Source organism: Mandrillus leucophaeus, unplaced genomic scaffold (genome assembly GCF_000951045.1).
Source record: "Mandrillus leucophaeus isolate KB7577 unplaced genomic scaffold, Mleu.le_1.0 Scaffold370, whole genome shotgun sequence".
NCBI lineage: Eukaryota > Metazoa > Chordata > Mammalia > Primates > Cercopithecidae > Mandrillus > Mandrillus leucophaeus.
In genome coordinates, this window is record NW_012103921.1 from 786,474 (window position 1) to 800,128 (window position 13,655).

The following is a 13,655-nucleotide window of genomic DNA, read 5'->3' on the forward strand; positions in this document are numbered from 1 at the left end:
TCCTTTTTCTGTCTGTCTTCCTCCTTTCCCTGCCTCTCCTCCTCTCTTTGTCTCCCTCCCACCATCTCTTTCGCTCTCTGACTCTTTCTCTGTCTCTCTCTCTCTGCCCTCGCCCTCTGCTGCTTGCCAGTCATTGCTTATTCCTGGGAAAAGTGCGAGTAGATTCGGACGCCGGGGCAGTGCCATAGGCATAGGAACCGTGGAAGAGGTTGTCGTCCGCGGGGCCGCCGGCTCTGGAGGCTGCCTGCACGCGCTGTTCTCTGCTCGCTCTCAGGACGGAGGCCATATTGGGGACGTTGCCCCTCTGCCCCCGGGACAGGCCCCAGGGCGTGCGGGATGGAGTGGCGGCAGCTCCGATGGCACTCAGCACCTGCTTTGGGGCCTGGTACCTGTGCCAGAGCCAGTGCCCCTCATCAGGGGCTTCTGGCCCTGCCTTGGCCCCTGGGACCCTGGCCCAGTCCCTGCCAGGATCCGGTACCCAAAGGCCCTACACCCAGCCGCACGTCCCCCAATATCGCCGGTCTGCATGGAGCGCCATCCCTCTCCTCTGCCCTGACTCCTCCCTGCCACGAACTGGCCTGGGGTCCTACCCCTTCCTGCCTCCAGAGAAGCTGGGGGCAGGCTTCTGGGGCCTGGGGCATCCCAGCACAGTGTGTGGGAAGCTGGGGGGGGGTCTTCCAGCTACTGGGCCAGAACCTCCCCCACCCAATTTGGAGGTTCCAGGAAGGGGCCCCAGCTGGCACGGGGTGGGGCTTGGGTTGCTACACCACGCTCTGACCACCGCCCTTAGGCTGCAGATCCCACAGAGCCCTGCGGGGCGGGGAGCCGTAGCCATTCTGAGGACTCGGTCTCCTCCCACCCCAGCCCCCTCAGGACCCTGCCCTAATCCTGGGCCTGTATTGGTGGTCCTGCTGTGTGAGCTTGGGAGAGCCCCTTGCCCTCCTGGGGACTGTTTCCCTTTCTGTGAACTGGGAGGCCTATCTGGGGATGGATATCTTCTCTCGTTCTTTCTTGCTCACCAACTCTGCTTCAGGGCCTGGGGCAGCAAGGTCCCCAGAGGGGATGTTGGGGGGCACTGGGGCTCCCAGGGAAGGTGGCACTGAGTTGGGGCCTCTCCCCACAGTCACTGATTGTCCCTGGGAAGAGCCCCACGAGGAAGAAGTCGGGCCCGTTCGGCTCCCGCCGCAGCAGCGCCATTGGCATCGAGAACATACAGGAGGTGCAGGAGAAGAGGTGGGTGAGGGGGGGACAGTGCCCCGTTCCCCTGCACCCCCATCCCTGATCCCCATTCGGTGGCAAAGCAGAGCAGGCAGAAGGGAGTGCCCGCCCCTCTGCCTCTCTGTCCCCACTAGTGACAGCTGTGTGGTCAAGTCTCTGCTGTGTGTCGGGCACCAGGGCCAGCACGTCACCTAACGTGCCACATGCAGATCAAGAAGCCGTAGGTCAGAGGGGTCAAGGGGCTTGCCCAGGTCACACAGCCAGTGATGGGCAGAGCTGGGATCTGAGCCCTGATCTGTCTAGGGCCAGCACCCATGCTCTTCCCACAGCCCCAGCACATGTGGGAGGGCCTAGTGCTGATGTTTGCGGTGGCCACAGATGGGCCTGGGGGTGAGCAAGTGTGGGCAGCATGAGGGCAGTGAGCCCAGACCAGCAGCAGGGCTGCCCCTGGAATTCCGAGGCTAGCTCCTGGGTGTGAGTACTGCCTCCGTGGTACTAACCACATGTGACCTTGGGTGAGTCACTGAGCTCCTCTGAGCCTTACTGTCCCAACCTGGAAAAGGGACAAGAACACAACCCATGGCATGGGGCTGCTGTGGGGACCTGGGGCGCTGCATGTGAGGCCGGGGCCAGGCCCCCTGAGAGGGCTCCAGGAGGGGAGCGGGCATTGTCCTTGCTGCTGCCAGAGCTCCACGTGCTGCGAGTCCTGGGTTCAGGTCTTGGCACTGCCACATCCTAGCTGTGCGTCCCTGGGCAGGTTCCTTATCCATAATGGGACAGCTGTACCTGCTCCTGTGGAGAGGACCTGGGAGGAGTCCCATCCCTGTCCCATACAGCCCCGTCAGTGCCAACCCCATCACTGGCCAGGCTCACCGGGGAGCTCACAAGACTGCTCCATGGCTGGCCCTGAGGATAGGGGTGTGGGTATGAGGCAGGAGGCACCGTGACCCCCCTCACCGCCTGGGCCTCATGCTACCCCTGTTGCCGGGCCCAGAGCTGAATCCCCCCGCTGCCCCCGTGTGCCCCGCAGGGAGAGCCCTCCGGCTGGTCAGAAGACCCCAGACAGCGGGCACGTCTCACAGGAGCCCAAGTCGGAGAACTCATCCACTCAGAGCTCCCCAGAGATGCCCACGACCAAGAACAGGTTGGGGCTCAGGGCACGTGGGGCTTGGGGGCTTGGGAGTGGTGAACCGTCCTTCCCCTCCCCTGCCTGGGCCCGGGACAGCCCAGGAGCCTTGACTCTGCCACAGCAGGGTGTCAGGGGTCCTGGGCATTCTCTGGGGCCCTCCTTTGACATATACCCACCGAACGCTTTGTGCACGCCCAGCCCTGCGCCTGGCTCTGGGGCACAGAGGTGCCGTGCACATAGGTCCCCGCCTCACGGCTGCAGGTCCACCAAAACATGGCCTCATAAGCTGTTTCCAGATCATGGTGATAGGAGGAACCCGAAGCAGGGTTGGGGGGGGATGAAGAAGGACTGGGGGCAGGGGTGCTTTAGATGGGTCCTCAGGGGAGACACCTCCATGGGGTGACATTTGAATTGGGAATTGAGCCAGCCCTGCTAGGACTGGCATGGCAAAGAGAAGAGCATTCAGGTGAGGAGCTCGGCCAGTGCAGAGGCCTGGGGCACACTCCAGGGACAGAAAGAAGGGTGGCCGGGAGTGGTGACGTATGCCTGGAGTCCACCTACCTGGGAGGCTGAAGCAGGAGGATGGTTTTAGCCCAGGAGTTTGAGGCGGCAGTGAGCTATGATCATGCTTGTGAATAACTACTGCAACTGCATTCCAGCCTGGACATCATAGCAAGACTCTATCACTTTAAAAAAAAAAAAAAAAAAAAGAGTACCTGAGGGGCTGGGCCCAGACAGACATTGTGACACTGCGCTGGATGGTGGCAGGAAGGAGGTTGGAGAGGGGGGCAGACACTGGCTTATAGCTTAGCGGGCTGTAAAAGAGCTTTGTCCTTTTTTTTTCCTTTTCTTTCTTTTTTTTTTTTTTTTTTTGAGACAGAGTCTCGCTCTGTCGCCAGGCTGGAGTGCAGTGGCATAATCTCAGCTCACTGCAAGCTCCGCCTCCTGAGTTCTTGCCATTCTCCTGCCTCAGCCTCCCGAGTAGCTGGGACTACGGGCACCCACCACCATGCCCAGCTAATTTTTGTATTTTTAGTAAAGACAGGGTTTCACCGTGTTAGCCAGGATGGTCTCGATCTCCTGACCTTGTGATCTGCCTGCCTTGGCCTCCCAAAGTGCTGGGATTACAGGCATGAGCCACCGCGCCTGGCCTAAGAGCTTTGACTTTTATCCTAAGTGTGACAGGAAGCCTTGGGAGGATTTTAATCATGAGGGTGATGCTTCAAGAAGCTGACCGCGGTTGCTCTCTGGAGAAGAGGCTGGAGTGGGGTGGGATGGAAGCAGAGAGGCCAGTGAGGAAGCTGTCCCTGCATTTGGTGTCCGTTGGCTGAGTTGCCTCTGTGTTGGGTTCTGTGGGGATCGAGAGGACTCAGCCCAGGCTAAAGAGCCGAGTAGGCAAACAGAGAGGCAGGAAAGGATGGCAGGGACAGGGGAGACGCGGTATGCAGGAGCCAGCGTGGGGAGGGTCATTCTCACCTTGGGAGGAGGAATCGGAGAAGGACTCCTGGAGCGGGAGCCCTAGGCTGATTTTTGAAAGGCACATTTGCTTTTCGGGATTTGAGAGGACTGAGACTCCAGGCAGGAGGCGCGGAGGCCCTGAGCATGAAAACCTTGTGGGGTTAAGAGACTAGACTGTGGAGTTGCCTGGACCTCATCCACTGCCCTCCCACCTGTGCTGAGTGACCCTGGGCTGTGTGCCTGCCCCCTCTATGCCTGGCGTCTCCTCATCTGGAAGATGGGTATAATAATCATAGTGATAAGATAATTCGGGTAAAGGCACGTAGAGCAGTGCCCAGCGCAGAGTGGACGTGCAGCCGATGACGTTAGTGTCACTAATCGCTGCTGTTTTTGAACATCAGGCCAAGGACATTGTGCTTTACCTGGGGAAATGGGGAACCAGGAGAGGGTTTTGAGCAGGGGAGGGACATGGTCAGATTTATGGATTAGGAAGGACAGCTGGGGGTAGGAGGAGGCTGCAGGGGGAGTCTGGGGGGCTCAGAGGCCCAAGGATCTGTAAGGGGTCCCTAAAGGTGCTTGGCTGCTACAGGCTGGGCCTCCCGGGTTGGGGAGGGCAAGGGAGTGAGGGCCTGGCCCAGGAGGGGCTCGGGGTGGACACCGGCTAATGGGGCGCTGTCTGTGGCAGAGCGGAGACCGCCGCGCAGAGAGCAGAGGCGCTCAAGGACTTCTCCCGATCCTCATCCAGTGCCAGCAGCTTCGCCAGCGTGGTGGAGGAGACGGAGGGTGTGGACGGAGAGGACACAGGCCTGGTGAGAGGCTCGGGGGGTCGGGGGCTCCACAGGAGCTTGGAAGGGGGCTCTTTGCTGCCTGGAGATGCCCTGAGTAGAACCACGAGCCTGGGCGTGGCTGAGATGTGATCAGGGGACCCGGCCCAAAGGAGCAGTGCAGACGAACCCTTCCCTGCTCAGAAGCCTTCCATGGCTCCCCAGCACTGTCCACAGGAAGCTCAGTTTCTGGAGCTCTTGGAGATCTGGTCACTCCCTTCTTCTCTAGTCTCCTCTCTCACCGCCTCAGACATTCGGGACTCCCTTGTGGCCCCCCAAGCCTCCCAGGCTCACTGCACCCCTGGCCCTTTGCACGTGTGCCATCTCTTCTGTCTGGAACACTCTTCTGCCGCCTCCTCCTTTCTTTTCGAGGCTGGCTCTGACTCATCCTTCTTGACTGAGTCTCACACACCTCCTTTTGAAAGCCTTCTCTGATTTCCTAGTCTCAGGGTAAGTTAGGAACCCCCTTTGCGTTCTCACAGTCCCTGGGCTTTGCCCGGAACACCCTTCGTCATTCTTCATTTTGTAAACCATCAGTGGGCCCCTGTTCCTTGCCAAGCACTGCCCCAGATACAACAGGTGCAGCTGGAAACAGTGCCGACCCAGGCCCTGCCCGCTGCGGCACAGAGCCTAGAATTACAATGGTCTCTTCACAGCCTGCCTTGCCTCCCAGATACCAGGCTCCTGAGGGCAGGGCCCATGCCTGATTTATGTCAGTGGCAAGCCCTGGAGAACATCAGTGAATGTTGGTTGAATTCAGTGGGTGGTGTGTGCCCGGGTCTTTGCCTGCCCTGACTCTGCCCTCCTGTGATCTCCCTGGGGCAGACATGGCTAGGCCCGTCCTCTTTGCAGGGGGTACGGGTGGGGGATTGTAGAGTGCAGAGAGGGAGAGGGGCTGGGAGGGAGCCCTAGCCAGTGCCAAGGGCATGGGCTAACCTCCCTCCCTCTCTCCACCCCCTCCCCAGGAGAGCGTGTCATCCTCAGGAACACCTCACAAGCGGGACTCCTTCATCTATAGCACGTGGCTGGAGGACAGTGTCAGCACCACTAGTGGGGGCAGCTCCCCAGGTACCAGGACAGGGCAGCTTCCCCACGAAGCAGGGCTACCCTTGGGGTAGGAGGGGGACAGGGCTGGGCACCAGGTCCCATGCCCCACACAGTCGGTGTGTGATGTGACTGCCCCTGCCTTGGAGGACAGTGGGCAGGTCATTGTCCAGCTTAGGGTGGCTGGGCGGATTGGAGGGCTGGTTTCTTCTGGAAGGGTCTCGGAGGATGATGGGGGATGGCAAGGAAGAAAGTTAAGGGTGGGGTTGGAGCGCACTGGTGCCGACCGCCCACCTGTGCCCCCGTCTCCCTGGTGCCTCCCCGCGGCCAGTGAGGTGGCTCCCTCCTGCCCCCCTCCCCAGGCCCCTCTCGATCACCCCACCCAGACGCCGGCAAGTTGGGGGACCCTGCATGTCCCGAGATCAAGATCCAGCTGGAAGCATCTGAGCAGCACATGCCCCAGCTGGTACGTGCAGCCTCCTGGGGCTGGTGCTGAGGGAGCTGTACCCGGGAGGGGATGAGCTGGCGGGGAGGCTGGGAGCTGAGGCTGGACCAAGAGGTCCCCCCAGGCCAGGAGGGGTGGGGCTCGCCCGGCCTGGACACAGCCAGTGACTTTGCACACCTGTGTCTCCCGCCCCGTTGCCTCTCCCGTCTTGCCGCCTGCCTCACCACCACTGTCTGTCTGCAGGGCTGTTAGCCGGGCCACCCCCTCTGAAGGTGAAGCTGAGCAGGTTAGACCCAGCCCTTCAGCTTGTGTTTGGTGGGAGAGGGTGGGGGTGTGTGGGGGGCTGAGGTGATTCCTCCCTGTTGCTCTGTCACCTTTCTGGGATGGGAGCTATGTGTCTGGGTTTGAGCCCCTGGCACTCAGTTGCTGGGTGACTTGGGCAGGCCACGGCCCCTCCCTGCGACCTCTGTCCTTGCATTGTTGGAGGATTTGATGGGAGTGTGAAAGGGACTTGGCAGTTGCCGGGTGGCAGGAAGTTTCAGGGGTTCCCAATGGGATAGAAAGACCCAGAGCCTGGAATTCCAAGGGTGGGCCCCTCTCCCAGGGTGGGGTTCCCTGAGGCAGGGACTTGGCAGAGTTGGGGCACACTGGTGCCAGCCACCCACCATGCCATGTTTCATGGTGTCTCCATCCCCCATTGCCCTGCAGATGAGGCCACAGAAGCACAAGGGGAAGGTGCCGTGTCAAGCCCAGGCAGACGGGACCTCTGCCCTGAAGACCAACACCAGCCTGTGGGCTGCCCCCTGCCTCCCCACCCTCCCTGTGGTCCACCCATCTGGGCTATCTCTGCAGGGCAGAGCCGTCCAGACCTGGGATCGGGGAAGCTGCTGGCATCGTCCCCACCCCCAGCCTGGGGGTCCGGGCTGGGGCGGGGATTGCTCAGTGGAAGCAGGACTGGGGGCCTGGCTTGGGCCCACCCAGGGCCTCCATCACCCCTGAGCATCCCTCTGGACTCAGAGGGAACAAGGTGGGAGAGAGGGATTGAGACAGTTCCGTGCGGAGAGCTTACCCCCTGGAGGCAGCACGAGGTGGATGTGATGTGTCGGGGAGTGAACACTGGGATGGGAGCTGGATCCTGGTTTCCGATTTGGGTTCTGCTGTGTGACTCTGGGCAAGTCACTCTCCCTCTCTGGGCGCTTCTGCTACAAATGGACAAGATTATTTCAGAGGTCACTGAAGACTGTGATTATATGCACCTGCCCTAGAAGGTGGGATTTTCTTCCCAGGGACCTCCTGTCACCCTACCCTGCTTCTTGAGGTCCCTGGAACCCCAGGTGGGCTGAGGGGCAGGGAGCTGGCTGTGCCCAGTGTGCCTCCTGGACCCTCCAGTTCTGCCACAGGTCTGCCAATGCCCTGTCCACTGCCTACATGTGACAGACAAGTGACCCCCTCATGGGGGATGGGGACCTACCTGACTCCTCAGCCAGCACCCAGCTTAACCCCTGCCATCCCATGCTGGGCCCTCCAGGCCAAGAGTCTCAGCTGGCCGAGAGTCCAGGCCTTGCCTCCCTCGACCGCCATGGAGGGGGCAGCCAGGCACAGTTGCTGGGAGCCCTTGTGTGTCTGGTCACACTTTTTAGGCGCCAAGCCAAAGGCCAGCCTCCCAGCCCCAACACCCATTTTGGAAGCCCCTGTGGCCGTGTGGATGTCGGTAACAGTTGTATAAAATAAATTCTATTTATCGCTATTGTACCCAGAGTTGGGCCTGGCTTTGTGTGAACCGTGGCCAGATTGACCCCAGACAGACGTCCAGGGATGCCAAGGTGGCAAGGAGCAAGCCTATCCCCATCAGAGTTGCTGGGCCTGGGGACACCTCCAAAGCCAAGCCACCAGCTCTGTGAGCACGGCCCGCGGTTTCCTCCCCGGGGTACTGTGCTTCCCTGCACCCTGGGCCCCTTCCCCACTGCAGGAAGAACATGGCTGTGCTGTCAGGCAGACCTAGGTTTGAGTCCTGGCACCATCTGGGTGGGTGGCATTGAAAAACTTACTAGCTTCTGTGAGCCTCAGTGTTTCCTTTTGTAAAACAGGAGTGGTAGTGTTTCTCCCAAGGGTTTGTTGTGAGGATTCAATGAGCTGGTGGGTATCAAACATACAGCACACAGTGTCTGGCACACATTAGGTGCTCAATTAATTACTTCCTGCTCCTGTTCTCATATTCAGTGAATCCCCTTATATGGCCACAAGGGGGCGCCAAGGGATCACTTACGGGACCCGATGGGGGCCCAGGAGATGGGGATGAGTCCAAGATCCCTCTACCAGGAACTCACAGCTGGGACAGTAGGATGATGGGTGATGAGGGGCAGCTGGGGACAGGAGAGGTGTGTACCAGCAGGGCCTGGGGGGAGAGGTGTCAGGGAAAGTCCCTGGAATTGCTCCCCGTTCCTGAGAAGGCCTAGGGAGGAGGGACCCTGCAGGAGGGGGCCTCGAGTAAAAGGCGGGGAGGCAGAGCACCCCTGGAACCGGGAAGGTGGCAACCAGCTCCAAATGGTGGGAAGGTGACAATGGAGGGGACAGGGAGATGGGCAGGGATGAGGCCAGAGGCAATGTGGCCTTGAACTCCAGACGGAGGGGCCAGGGCTCTGTGACAAGGGTAGGGGGAGCCCCGGGCAGCAGCGGTAGTTGCTGGTGGAGGCTGCACCAGCGGAGGCAGGAGGGGACCGACGAGGCTGTTGATGGGGTAAGAGGGTAGCCAGGAGGACGCTGAGAAGGACACCAGGCAGGCCTGAGCAGGGGGACCAAGCACCTGATGGGCTGTGGGGCTAAGGGGAGAATCGGACTTGGGTGTCTGGAAGACTTGACCTCCCCCATCTCCCCTGTACTCCTGGGGGTACAGACTGGGACTTGGGTGAATGAGAGGACTCCTCCCTCTGGGGCAGGACCACAGAAGAGAGCAGGTCTGCGGGGTGGGTTTGGGGACATTTGGGAGCAGGCACCAAATTGGGCTCCGAAGGGATCAGCCGTGCCTTGGCCTCCCTGACAGCTTGGCAGTGCCCCCCAGCCCCTGCTGGCCCTGCCCCCTTCCCAGGCACCCCAGGGGGTTGTTCAGGGAGTGCCACACTTTTCCTGACAGGGCCCTTCTGTGACCCTCTGATGCCTCAGGCCACCCATGGGTGGTGACTCACACCCAAACCCCAGCCCCACCCAACTGGGTTTGGCTCTAGGCTGCTCTGGACCCAGTGAGTCCCCTGTGAATCGCCCACCCACCAGCCTCACCCCTGCTCCTTATCCCTCAGTTCCCCCTCTGTGGCAGTCCTCTGCCCTCTCTCCTCCCGCCCTACCTCTGCAGGGCCGGCCGTCACAGTTCAGCACCACGGTTAAGAGCTTCTTCAGAGTCAGCTCTGAGCTGCTTCGCCTCCTCACTCTATGACCACGGAGACATGATTTTGGCTCCCTGGGCCTCAGTTTCCTCATCTCTGCAGTGGGGGTGCTGACAGCCCTGCCCTCGCTGGCACCCTGGCATGAGGATTAAATGAAGTGACATCTCATAACGTTCTCGGTGCAGCCCCAGCACATGGTGGGCTCAAAGAAGTGTGCGTACCGGGGGAGGGGATCAATGACGTCCGTAATTCAGAACACGTGGGGTCTGCTCGGTGCGTGGAGGACGCCCACCTGCTGGGCCCAGCACAGGTGCCTGGATGTGAGGCTTTGGGAATGGAAGGCGTCAGGTGCTTCCCTGGGCCTCAGCTTGCCGGGTTTGCCTGGGGTCATGATGCTCCCATAACAGAGCTGGCAGGGGAGGTGTCCGGCTTGTCTCCCTGTACTTAGCAATGCACCCCCACTCCACTCTATCCTGCAGCTGAGATGGAGCAGCAGGGGCTGCCGTGGCAGAGCAGATGGGCAGCTTGGTGGGCAGAACCTGCCTTTGCCCCGTCCTTGTCCAGCTGGTGCCAGGCCGTCTGCGGGAAGGAAGGCCTCTGGGCTGAGTTTCACCCCACCGCACCCCTCCAAGCTCTGAGGTGGGGTCAGGGGAGGCTGGCAACGGAGCGGGCCTCTGGGATCAAAGTGTCCAGTGCTGTTTCTCTTGTGCCTGCGCCAGCTCTGTGCTCGCCCTGGGCTCTGAGGTGGGAGGGCGAGCCGGGACACTGTGACTGGAGGCTGGAATTAGGACTTGGGCGGGGGGTACCAGGCTCCGGGAAGCGCTGGACTCTGCTTAGAAATTACTCTCGTAGTGGAAACAGCAGCCGGGGGGTTCCTCCAGACGCAAGAGGGAAGAGGCCTCCCATGGACGGACTTGGGTGTCTGGAAGACTTGACCTCCCCCATCTCCCCTGCCTCACAGCAGCGGCCTCCTCTCTCTCGGAGTCTCAGTTTCCTTACTTGGAGAATGAGGACAAGGCCCCTACCTATTGCTCTGAAGAGGCTGTCTTGGCCTCTAAGGTACCGGGATGGCTGCTGGCACAGACCCCATGCCCAGCACAAGGGGGTCCTCCCCTGCCCACCCCCAGCTGGGGTGTCCCTGGACATCCATGGCCAACCCTGGGGCAACTCTGCCAAGGAGATGACCACAGACCCGGACTGGCCACGCCAGGGGACTGGGAGCTGGACGTTCTCTGCTGCCCAGGCCACAGGGGGTACTCAGCCAGGGACCCTGGAATGTGGAGGTTCCTCCCTTCTTCCCTGCTCCCGCCCTGCCAAAGGGATGGAGCCTCCTGAAATAACCAGATCTGGTTAGCGAGGCTAATTTTAAAAGCCACTCTGGCTGCCCCATAGGCCCTTCTGGGAAGCCATGAATGTCCCTGTGTTTGCCCCTGGGAGGCAGGGCAAGGGGAGAGCCCCAGGGCTGAGGCCGGCCTCTGAATGGACTCCCACCCCTGCCTCCCAGGGCCGGCCAGTCTGGGGCCCAATGTTGGGGCTCAGGGGCCCCACCTCTCCTCCTGCCCAGTCCACTCAGGCAAATCCCAGTGGGCTTTCAGGACCCTCCACCCCCTTCACTGGTCTCCCAAAGCAGCTCTGGGCAGGGGCCCCGAAGCTCTCTGTCTGTCTCCCTCTGGGCTGTCTCCCCCTCTGTCTCCAGTGCTCAGTCTCTGTGTCCCTTTATCTCTGTGTCTCCGCCTCTGTCTGTCTCTGACACTCGTGGTCTCTCTCTGCAGCTGTGGCTCTCTCCCCCTCTCTCCCTGGACCCATCACGCAGGAGGTGGGACGCAGTGCTCCTAAGGGTCCATGCGCTGGGCTCTGTGCACCGGGTGGTGGGCGGCTGTGTCCACCTAGGAGCTGGGGTTTCAGGTGCGGCCCAGCGAGGGAGGGAACCAGTCCTGGGGACCAACAGGAGCTATAACTGGGCAGGCAGGAGCCAAGTCCAGACACGACCTGGGCCATCTGGCCAGGCCCACTTCCAGCAGGAGGAAAGAGCTCCAGGTCTAGGGTTGCCAGATTTAGCAAATAGAAACCCACGGTGCCCAGTTAAATTTGAATTTCAGATAAACAAGGAAGAATTTTTAGTTTAAGTATACCTTGTGCGATATTTGGGACATACTTATACTAAAAAATTATTATTTGTTTGTCTGAGATTCAAATTTAACTGAGCGTCGTGTATTTTATCTGGCAGCCCTCTCCAGGGAGGCTCTTGGAGTGAAGGGGGAGGTTTCTCAGGAAAGGCAGGTTGCATAGGCCAGTCTCATGGCAGTGTCAGCCATGCTCTGGAGAAATCCCAGTCTGATGAGCGAGGCACAGCTTCAGACCACAAGGAGTTGGCGTGGGGACAGTCCTCAGGAACGTGGTGGGGAGGCACATGACACACAAAGTCTTCTTAGTGGAACCAGAGACATCAGAAGGAAGCGTCTGTGTGTGCACTAATGGCTGAGCCCAGCACCTTGCACACAGTAGGGGCTCCATAAATATTTGCTGAATGAAGAATCTGGGGAATGGAGGGGGATGTGTGGCCAGCAGGGGGCTCTAGCACCCTACTGCCCAAGCTCTTAGGAACCAAGTGTGCGCCACCCCCAACCTGGGGACTCCCTAGTATGAGCTGCAAAGCGGACAGGAGGGGGCAGAGTGGGTGAAGAGAGGAGGTCAGCTTTTCCTCTATTTTGGTCCCTCCCCAGACCCCAGTTCTACGTGGGAATTCTGCCCTGGGCAAGGGTGCAGGTGGCGGTGGGGACTAGGACAGGTGATCTACCCTTGTGGCATTTGGGGGATGGCTGGGACGAAGGTGGCAGGTGACAGGTCAGAGAGGCACTGCTCAGTGGCACTGCTGTTTCTCAGGGGTCTCCCGTGTGCAGTGCCCTGTGCCCTAGCAGGGCGTTGGATGAGCCAGGGGTTCCCTGGAACCCGGGAAGTGAGGGGTCCTTGTTTCTGGGCAGGCGAGACTTGGGCCTTTATCTGTGGCCCATTAATCTCGGGGGTCTCCCTGAAGGCGGGGGGCAACTAGGGAGAGACCTGTGGCCCTTTCGTGCCTCCCCAGGGGCAGAATTACTTAAACAGCCTTTTTATTCGTTCATTCATTCATTCACTTGCTAACAGGCTCGCTTACTCACTCGTTGCCATTCACTGAGATGACCCCCTAACCGCCCCCTAAACTGCGCCCCCTGCTCAGGATCTCAGCAGCTTGTCCAGTTCCAGCAGGAACACACCACTGGCTCCTGGCGTGACGCTGGGCAAGTCATTGACCCTTCGGAGCCTTGGTTTCCCAAGCCCTGCCATGTGGCTACACTAGCAGCTCCCTGGCAGGATTGCGAGAATGCGTGAGATGATGCCTGCCCCCGGGGAGCACTTCCAAAGGGAGCCACGGCTGCTGCTGGCACCGTTATCTTTATTATTATTAATCATTTCAAGGCCCCCATGGGTTGGGCAGGGAGCAGCCGCCTGGCTCCATGACCAGGTCACGCCGAGGTCGTTCTGGGAAGCGCCTGCTTCCTTCCTCCTGGGGAGTCAATCATCTCAGTCCCCAGCCCTCCTTTTCAAGGGGTGTCAACGTCTTGGCTTCTGGATGCGGCACGAAATCCTTTAGAGAAAAGTGAGAGGTGGGGATGGAGCCTCAAGCCTCGCCCCCTCTTCACCTGCAGTGCGAATTCCGGGCCTTGATTTCCCCAGTCACGCAGCCGGGGGCTGGGCTGGGCATCCTGCCAGACCCCAGAAGGGGCCTCTCCATGTGTCATCCTGTTAGAAACGGTTTAGCTTCGAGCCTGTAATCACATCTACCCGGGGAGGAACTAACACAGCGTTTCTTTCAATTGGGCTCTAATTGCGGCTTTTAGTGGAGTCACATGCACCCCATCCCCCAGCCGGTCTGAATTAGGGCGGCTGTCCCAGCCTGCCCTGCCAGGTCCAGGAATCCCCCAGGATTGCTGTGGCTCCCACTGAGCCAGCGGTGGATGAGTCCAGGGCTGCTGTTTCTCAGGAGCCTCCCATGTGCAGTGCCCTGTGCTGCGCGCTTCCGTCCAGGGAATTCCGTGTCATTTCACCTCCTGGGGATCAGGCACTTTCGGGACCTGCTCACCGCCAGGCCTCCATTCTATTCACCCAGAAGTGGGGAGCCAGGC

The 13,655-nt window shown here is 60.2% G+C and overlaps 1 protein-coding gene across 1 annotated transcript in view; it reads left to right on the forward strand.

Annotated features, from left to right (window-relative positions):
- Positions 1–7,870, forward strand: part of RAP1GAP (RAP1 GTPase activating protein) — a 92,240-nt gene extending 84,370 nt beyond the window's left edge. The window contains exons 19-26 of the mRNA XM_011990134.1: positions 131–208; positions 1,124–1,233; positions 2,249–2,362; positions 4,491–4,614; positions 5,595–5,697; positions 6,060–6,139; positions 6,362–6,404; positions 6,827–7,870. Coding sequence (XP_011845524.1) covers positions 131–208; positions 1,124–1,233; positions 2,249–2,362; positions 4,491–4,614; positions 5,595–5,697; positions 6,060–6,139; positions 6,362–6,370 — 618 coding nt within the window. The 3' untranslated portion in view covers positions 6,371–6,404; positions 6,827–7,870. The remainder of the gene's footprint in view (positions 1–130; positions 209–1,123; positions 1,234–2,248; positions 2,363–4,490; positions 4,615–5,594; positions 5,698–6,059; positions 6,140–6,361; positions 6,405–6,826) is intronic.
- Positions 7,871–13,655: the final 5,785 nt, after the last annotated feature.